The sequence below is a fragment of the Primulina huaijiensis genome, chromosome 14, assembly GCF_012295235.1.
Source record: "Primulina huaijiensis isolate GDHJ02 chromosome 14, ASM1229523v2, whole genome shotgun sequence".
Classification (NCBI taxonomy): domain Eukaryota; kingdom Viridiplantae; phylum Streptophyta; class Magnoliopsida; order Lamiales; family Gesneriaceae; genus Primulina; species Primulina huaijiensis.
Window position 1 is genome coordinate 3,642,609 of NC_133319.1, and position 9,190 is coordinate 3,651,798.

A 9,190-nucleotide genomic window follows, 5' to 3' on the forward strand; every position below is an offset into this window, starting at 1 on the left:
ATGGAATTTTGAAGATTTTGCATGGGTTGGACAAAATATAATATTTTAGATTGTATTTTGCAACACACAAATAGATTCATGATTTGACAACAAAATTTATCTTGATGACATATATGAATACAAAACATAGACAATATAGTGATAACGAAACAGAGGCCAATACAGTTTCTTGGTTAAAGGAGTTGCTTGAATAACAAAGTCGAGCTAGAAAACAACAGATGATCTACCGAAGCTGGTGTCTAAATTCATTTACTATGTACCAACAGCAATACTTTTATTTAAGTTAATATATATTATACACAACCCAAATACAGCAGCAATTAAAATAGATACTGCTGCTGATAATATTTCAAACTTATAGACCAAACTGCTTAATCGGCGAGCAGCTGCGTGCTAGCCCCGAATGGTTAGCCCTGGTGCAGTAGTCCCCATCACTCGTGCCACGGGCTCGGTGACTTTAGTAGGCAACTTCCCGTTAGCGACAACGGTTGCACGTTTCTCGTAGGGCGAATTATGCACACCAATGGCAGCCCTGCCTGATGGGTCAAGGTTTTTGGACCAAGATTCGTCCCATGCCACAGCAGTAGCAGTGCTGCAAGCCACACTGGCACCACCTGGGACAGTGAGGCTGGCCGAGTTCTGCATTGGAAAATAATAGTGATGTATCATGATATCGCCCTTTTCTAAGCCAAGAAATAGGCACGGATTTGAATTCTCTTCATTCGCGCATCTGAAACAAACCATACCTGTGGGAAGAATCTGTCGAATATCATTCTGTAATAGTAGGCCTCCTTTGTGATTGGAGTATTATGGGGAAAGATATGCGCAGCATTGAGCATCATCCTGTCATTGACCTGTTAAGAGAACGTACCGAATACATTTATCATCTTGTATTGCAGAAATGCCCGATACAACAGGCTGAGGAGTAAAAAGAAGAAACATTATCAATTTTTCCAAAAAAAAACAAAAAGCATGATCGGATGTAGGCAGAAGTTAAAATACTAATTTAGTTGCTCTTCAAATTTGTGTAAATTTTAGCCAGAGGTTCGACAGATCTCGCCGCCGAAATATGTTTTACCAAAAAATTAGTCGTCACAAAGAATGGGAATACATAAAAGTTGAGATTCAGCCATTTTAGTGAAAGTCGGTACAATACATACATGTTGTTCAGCGTGAGCTTTGAGTCCATCAATCCAACTATAGCCCACACCATCACTAAATTGTTCCTTTTGCCTGTAGAGAATATGCTGCAAGAATCCAAACAGAAAAATCTGTAAACTTTTTCAAATTATGAATATTTAGCTACACGCAAGCACCCGAACGGATCAATCTCAAATACCTTCGGAAGATAAGGGCGCTCCTCATCATCGAAGGCCTTCCTCAAAATCCACTTCTCAATACGTTTTTGCTCTGGTTTGATCTGAGACAGTGTGAAAATATGGAAATTAATTTGATAATACAAAAGTTTTTAATGAAAACTAGGAATATGGGCCTTTTTGCTCTGGTTTGATCTGAGACAGTGTGAAAATATGGAAATTAATTTGATAACACAAAAGTTTATAATGAAAACTAGGAATATGGGCCTTACCATTTTCCACTCAGGGTCAATGCTCATTGCAGCATTCACAAATTCCTTGTCTAAAAATGGAACTCGCGCCTCTAAACCCCAAGCAGAAGTTGCCTTATTTGCTCGCAAACAATCATATTGGTGAAGGGCCTTAATCTGTATTTTATGTAAAGCTTAAATATATTTGATATCATCATGGTTCTTCAGTCTTTTTAGAAATGGTAGATCATTTCACATTTTATACCTTGTGGCAAGTTTCACGATGGAATTCATCCTTGTTAGGCGCCTTATGGAAGTATAAATAACCACCAAAAATCTCGTCCGAGCCTTCACCTGATAAGACCATTTTCACTCCAAGTGATTTGATCTTACGTGACATAAGGAACATTGGAGTGCTTGCCCGAATTGTAGTTACATCATATGTTTCAATATGATATATCACATCCTCAATCGCATCGATACCATCCTGTAACATAGCATAAAAGATTAGTTGTCTCAGGAACACGAATAAACTTCAGATAAAAATCAAACGAAATATCCCATGTAGGCTCGAAAAGGCAAACCTGAACGGTGAAATGAAATTCATGGTGAACAGTACCCAAATAATCAGCAACTTCTCTTGCAGCTTTCAGATCAGGCGACCCCTAAACAAGAAAAGATAAAAATCTTTTGTGTTGACAAAAATGATAAACTCTAAATTTTCAGGATTACCGTGACTGACCTCAAGGCCAACACAGAAAGAATGCAGCTGCACTCCCCAATGTTTCGCAGCTTTCGTGCCCGCCAAGTGACGAGCCGTAACAGCAGCAACTAATGATGAATCAAGTCCTCCCGATAAAAGAACTCCAAATGGAACATCAGTCATCAGCCTCTTAATAACGGCCTGAATGATTTTTCGCCAAAAAAACAATCAATCTAAAAACATCTTTTTATTCACTGAGTTAGCCTTGAATAAATTTGGAAACGGTCTCACTTTTTCAAAAGCACGCCTCAGGTCTAAAGGTACATATGGGGTTGAAGGAATGGCCTCGGAGAACCATGGAGGATTGTACCATCTTCGAAGACCGGCCATCTTGCTCGAGTACAAATGCCCTGGAGGGAAAACTTCAAAATGCTCGCATTCATCATTCAACCCTTTCAGCTCCGATGATATCCAAACCGAACCTATATCAATAACTTGAGGTTACAATATCCCAACACCACTGTTTATGGAATTAAAAATTTCATTCACCATGAATAAAAGGTCATAGATTACTCAGAAACACTACCATCAAGTCCCCAGCCGATATACAAGGAAGTGATCCCAATGGCGTCACGGGCAGCAAGAAAGCTGTTATCACGAGTATCGAGCAACACAAATGAGAACATTCCATCCAGCATATCCACAAAATTTTCTCCATGCTCTTCATACTGATTTTTAAAACAAAAAAGATAGCCCATTTCATTGTTTAGTCATTTAAACAGATTAACATCAAGAAATAACAAACACAAATTTCTCGACCTCCAGAGGCTTTTGTGCGATAAAAATGAAACACTCACTAGATGAGCAATAACATCGCAATCACTTCCAGTTCGGAACTTGTGATTAGGCAAATTCTTACGCAATGCCTCATGGTTGTAGATTTCTCCATTTACCTGGATTCAGGAATAATATATATCAAGAGTGAATAGTTTTCAAATCCACACCTCCTATGAATCATGACAACTTAAAGGATATCTTTCGGAACTTATAATATTATTTCTAACAATTCTATTCAAGACAAAAAAGAAAAGATTCTGAGTCAATATCCAAAATTTTCCCAAAAAAATAACCACCAAAACCATTGCAAATATAATTTTTTCCAAGATTAAAAAACTTGCCGTGACTACAATCTTGCCATCTTCATTGAAGAGGGGTTGGTCGCCGGAGGCCGGATCCACAATTGCTAGCCTTTGGTGGGACAAATAGCAGTCCCCATGCTGATAAAGTCCACTCCAATCAGGTCCCCTGTGCTTCAATCTATGCAACAACTAGATATCAGCTGCTGTTCAATTTATGCAATCTAACAAAATTTTGCAGACACAGTAAAAACCAACAAATGTCAAATACTTCATTCCAGTTTAGATTTTTAGTTCCAATAACAATTACATCTCTTATCCATAAATAAATAACACATACGTATAGATAACTATATGTATATACATAGAGAAATACACACACAAAATGACTCGTAAATAGTTGACGATTTCTTTATTATGAGTTTAAAATTTTTGTAAACTGCTAAGAACAAAAAAAATGTAAAATTGCCTTTTTTGTAGAATAAATTTGTCCCTTGGCCATTGATTTTAGTAGTTTGTTGGATCAAAATTAGATTTTAGTTATATATTTTTAAAATTTTTACAATTTTAATATTTATTGTGTGAGAATACGACAGTGGCAGTGTGGCACAGCCTGACGTAGGACAGGTGAGTGAAATTATTAGAAATAAACAAAGATAACGAGACATATATTATATACTGGTGATTTTTTATATGTTCGTACGTGCTTGCAGAATCTTTTTTATAATTAATTTGATGAATATTTAAATAATGAATGAACATACAACATTATAATTAAAAATTAGATACTCTGTCCACTAAATTATAAGTATCTTGCATTAAAAATTTTATTAATATATATGTCTTTTGGATTAATGAACAAATAGATAACGCCAAAATTGCAATTTCATCACACAAAAGATTAAGACTGAGTGACTGACGACCCAAAAACTGCTGATCTATTTGTGTTTGATGTTATTACGGAATAAATAGAAAATTATATATGAGGAAAAAAAAGGATCATTATTATAAAAATATATATTTCAAGGAGAACGAGAGACCAAAACCAGACTTTTCAACTTGGTATGGAGTAATATTTTCATGCATGAAATAAACTTGGTAGAGTAAAATAATTCATCAGTCCCACTGTCCATTCAAAGTAAGTAGCTTTCTAACAAAAAAGGGTCGGAATAGCAAGCCAGCATCCGATTATATCATCTTGAATTATCCATTTTTTAACTCGTTGTTTTCACTTACACTCGTTGTGAAAATCGAAACTTTTTACGTTCCCAGATCCTTATGCCTATTAAATAATTGACGAAAAAGAAAATGCACACAAAAAACTGAGTAAACAAACTAAAAATCAAAGTAAATAACCTGCGTGAAAGCTCGAGGACACGAACCCTCTTGGCTTGACAGTCATCGGAACAACCCAAAACTGCTAGTATCCCACACATGATCACTACTTACAGGCTGAAAAATCACAATATCTTATTCCAAAGAAACAAAACTGCAAATTCCAAAAATATAATGAAACGGTTACAAAACGGAAAACAGAAGCGAATAGAAACTCAAAAGCCGTGATTTGAGGGAGGGAAGCACAAGACTGTGATCCTAAGAAGATGCGAGAGACGTACGCATAAGGAAAAAAAACACACAAAAAATAATCTTTGAATCAGTCTCTGATCTTGTTTTGAAGTGCTTGTTTGTGTTGAATGCATCGCTTGAAATGGCATATTTATAGCCAAAAGTAGGGGGCAGAAAATGACCCCCCATGCGGCGACTCTTCCTCGCCAATTTTCTTAATTAATTAATTAATTTTCTCTTTATGCGGCGACCATTGCTGATCTAACGTTATCCATTTATTATTATACATTGTCCAAGAAAATGTTCACGTGTGGCACCCAACTTGTGATAAGTTTTTTTTTTTGAAAAAAAACAATCGATTGATTTTAAATATTCACTGTATTATTTGTGGTCACGTGCCATCCACGGGGGAATGGATGAGGTTCCCAAATCCTTATTTTACATTTTTTAAAAAATATTTTTGGATGATATTATGATATTCAAATGAAATCTTTTTCGTTACCTTTTATTTCATCATTTGCATTCGATATTTACCCGAATTCCTTGGGATGTAATGTATTTCACTTGGCACAAAGAATGTACTCTGCCTTTTTGTATTCGGATACGTTTCGTCGAGTTTTTGCTATCCATTGAGTAATTTGCCTATAAATTTTTCATGTAAGGTAGATCAAACATGGAACTCGCGTATTAATTATTGTGATTATTTGATAATCTATAACAGGATCACATGTTCATGTTCCTTGTAGCATTTTAGACATGTCTCCTCAGCTATAAGAATTTGCCCTTAGTTACACGATCTTCCAATCTTTAGAGCAACGACCTTCAACTTTGATGGGACTGGGAAGTTCCATCCCCCGGAATATACCATCCTTCTTATTTTTAGATGCCGATTGAAATTTGGACAGTCCACCTCATTTTTGAGTTTTTTTGCGAGATAATATTTCACAAATTCAAGCATTTTGTTTAATTTAAAAAGATTGAAATATAGTATCCATATCCATATCTACACCTATATCCAAATCTACAATAATATTAATATATTATATATTGGATAAGAGACATTTTATCTTTGACACAAGAAAAACTTTTCCCCAAAACCTCCTTTTTGGAGTAAAAAAATTACTTGATAATTCTACGTAGGTTTAAATTCGTGTAAATTACTTTTGAAATCAATTATCACCTTTCCAAACTACCCAAATTTCAAATAGTTAGATGGATAGTGCAACCCCGATTTTGATTTGATTAAAATGCAGGCGTGATGACTTGTAATTGGAATTAGAGGTGCATATGGATAGGGGTGGGAAAAAATATTTTAAAACAATAAATTTATAAAATTTTAAAAATATAAGGTTTTTTCGATATCGTACCGAAATTTTTGGTATACCGTACAATTTTGGTATAATCGATATGCTAGTTATACGTACTGAAATTTTCGGTATTTCGGTACAGTATCTTTTTGAATTTTCTTATACCGTAATTTTCGGTGGAGTATATAATTTTCGGTACGAGATACCCACCCCTACATATGGAGCCAAATTTATGGTTTTTTTTTTTTAAAAAAAAGTAAACAATTTTTAAAGGATTAGAAGTGTTTTATTGTAATAAAATTTATATGTATTATAATATATCAATATCATAAAAAAAAAGTAAACTATTTTTAAAGGATTAGAAGTGATCTTTGCGTTAACTACTTGCTAACTGAAATCGCAATTTTATTATGTATTATCCAAAATATAAATTTTTTATTTGTTTTTAAGAAATTAATTAATGATGATCTTATCCATCACAAGTTCTCGACTTTTTTTAATTGGTTTGGGCCAAATGGCCAACCCTTAGCCATCAATTGTTGGAGTGGACCAAACACACGTCCGGTTCCCGTTAAACCGGCCCACGCGGGCCTCTTCCGCTTCCCGAATGTCTATGGATAAGCTCGGTTGTGATTGTTACAAAATCCTATTAAAATATTGGTGTCTGCCATGAATTTTCGAAGTAGAGCGATTTTCAAAAAAACACCAAAAAGAAACGAGGATTAAACACAATTAAACTAAGGTTTTACACACAAAAACTCTTGTGTGAAGGTCTCACGGGTTAATTTTGTGAAACAGATATTCTATATGAGTCATCAACTAAAAAATATTACTTTTTATGTCAAATATATTAATTTTTATTGTAAATATAAACATGAGAGATCCGTGATACCGTGAAAAGACCTACTCAAAGTTTTAAATAGAACCATTATTGGCTCTTCTTCCCATATATAAATATAAATAAATATCTGGATTAATTAAATTGCAGATATGATATCTTATCCCAATGTAGATAATACTTAAACTAAACATTTAAAAGGGAATGGACAACATTAAATTCGGTACATGCACACTTTTCATGTGGACTATTTTACAAATTTATATTTGTAATGTGTGTTTATTCGATCTGTATTTATAAATAAATGTAATACTTTTGATACAAATAATAATAATTTTTTATGAATCAGGTCGAGTTGGAGATATATCTGATAAAATTCATTTTTGAGACGAATAAGAATTTTTGTGTTAAAAGAGAGTAATATAAGTAAATTTAATGAATTTTATGTATATTATTTTTTATTTATGACCATGTGGTATGTTAGGTTTCATTGTACCGTATGTTGTTGTTGGCCTGTTTATAAATTAATTATATACACCAACCAATAATTATAGTGGACGCATATTCTTCTGCATCTCACTCCTGTTCGTTCGATTTCACCAAACAAGTGTAGATAAACGTCATCTCAATTTAAAACTTTATTATTATTTTTTTAAAAACATTTATTTTGGGTCAAACGAAAATTTATTTTTACCTCTCAAAATTTTTTTCCCTGTAAAAATATTATTATTATTATTCTCTATTATTTTATTGACAAGTAACATATATGAAATCACATTATCAAATAAATTTTTTTTTAAAAAAATAACTATAAAATAAATAAATATAATATGGGTACGATAGAACTACCTATTAGGCCGTAGCACTATGATAAGCATCATTCCTTAGGGAAAGCTCAAGTTCGGATCGAATTAGTTCTATTTGAGTTTGAACTCGATTCGAAATTCAAAATTTTTTAAAAAAATTGCTCGAATTCGGTTCGAATTAAACCTCGAGTTCAAGTTAAGCTAGAAAGATTCGAACATGTTCGCGAGCTACTTAAATTATTACTCGAAAATGAGTGCCCGAAATACTTAGAATTTATTTATTTAATATATGATTATATTATATTAATAAAATATTAAAATTCGTGAGCAGTTTGCTACCTATCGAACAAAATAATTTGAGATCGAGTTTGGCTTGAAAAAAGTTCGAACATGTTTACGTTCGGCCAAAATAATTTATCCATGCTTTTTAGTTTATGATCACTCTTATTATATATCATTTACTTATCATATCACACAAATTAAACGATGCTTTATAGTTCAACCTTCTAAGTTCTAAATGAGTTTTTATTTCAAGTTTTATATTTCATAATGGATGAATTGACCATATATGTACAATCGTCTAAAATTCAATCTTTACATACCATATCATATTATTTAAATATTTTATGAACGTGTTTCTGACTGATTTTTTTTTTCGAATAATCAAAATTGGAAAGAAATAAAAATACATGATCAATTAATATTTCATTTTTGGCAAAAACTTGTGTGAGACGGTCTCATAGATCGTATTTTGTGAGACATATATCTTATTTAGATCATTCATGAAAAATTATTACTTTTTATGCTAAGAGTATTACTTTTTATTGTGAATATCGGTAGGGTTGACTCATATCACATATAAAGATTCGTGAGACTGCCTCACAATACGCATATACTCTTCATTCTCACATTAAATGATGTGTAAGTTTGTCTCATAACAACACATTTACGTTGTTGCTCGGATATATCGTATATAATTGAAATTCAATTCTGTCGCTTAAGAAAACTTCGTGGAGATCTCTCTTGAGCCCTCTAAATTGAAATCAACGCAGATTGCGGCATGTGTGACATAAAACAAAAGAGTCGAATCGATTAAAATTTGGAACACTCCAACATTAATGAATAGAGATATTATTATTCGAATCAAATTTTACACATCGCAAACGAAAAACAAAATCTGAACAATTGACTCAAAACACAAAAAAAGAACACCCAATTCACCATTTCAAGCAATTTTGCGATCTGAATAATAATAATAATAATTAATAATAAAAAAATAGGATCCAAA

At 33.1% G+C, this 9,190-nt stretch overlaps 1 protein-coding gene across 3 annotated transcripts; it reads right to left on the reverse strand.

The window, feature by feature from the left end:
* Nucleotides 1-79: 79 nt before the first annotated feature.
* LOC140957748 (asparagine synthetase [glutamine-hydrolyzing]) lies at nucleotides 80-5,125 on the reverse strand. Of its 3 annotated transcripts, XM_073415123.1 has the most exons (14): nucleotides 5,023-5,125; nucleotides 4,742-4,874; nucleotides 3,428-3,566; nucleotides 3,107-3,202; nucleotides 2,836-2,977; nucleotides 2,541-2,731; nucleotides 2,289-2,450; nucleotides 2,131-2,211; nucleotides 1,812-2,033; nucleotides 1,589-1,723; nucleotides 1,340-1,426; nucleotides 1,161-1,247; nucleotides 747-854; nucleotides 80-639 (listed from the first exon to the last, which is right to left on the reverse strand). In XM_073415123.1, the coding sequence occupies exons 2-14, from the start codon at nucleotides 4,819-4,821 to the stop codon at nucleotides 394-396; spliced, it is 1,776 nt and encodes a 591-aa protein (XP_073271224.1). In that variant the 5' UTR covers nucleotides 4,822-4,874; nucleotides 5,023-5,125; the 3' UTR covers nucleotides 80-393. The 3 variants fall into 3 exon arrangements, with proteins under 3 accessions (XP_073271224.1, XP_073271223.1, XP_073271225.1); XM_073415122.1 differs by having other exon boundaries at nucleotides 4,742-5,077; XM_073415124.1 differs by having other exon boundaries at nucleotides 1,340-1,420; nucleotides 4,742-5,076.
* Between the last annotated feature and the right edge of the window lie 4,065 nt (nucleotides 5,126-9,190).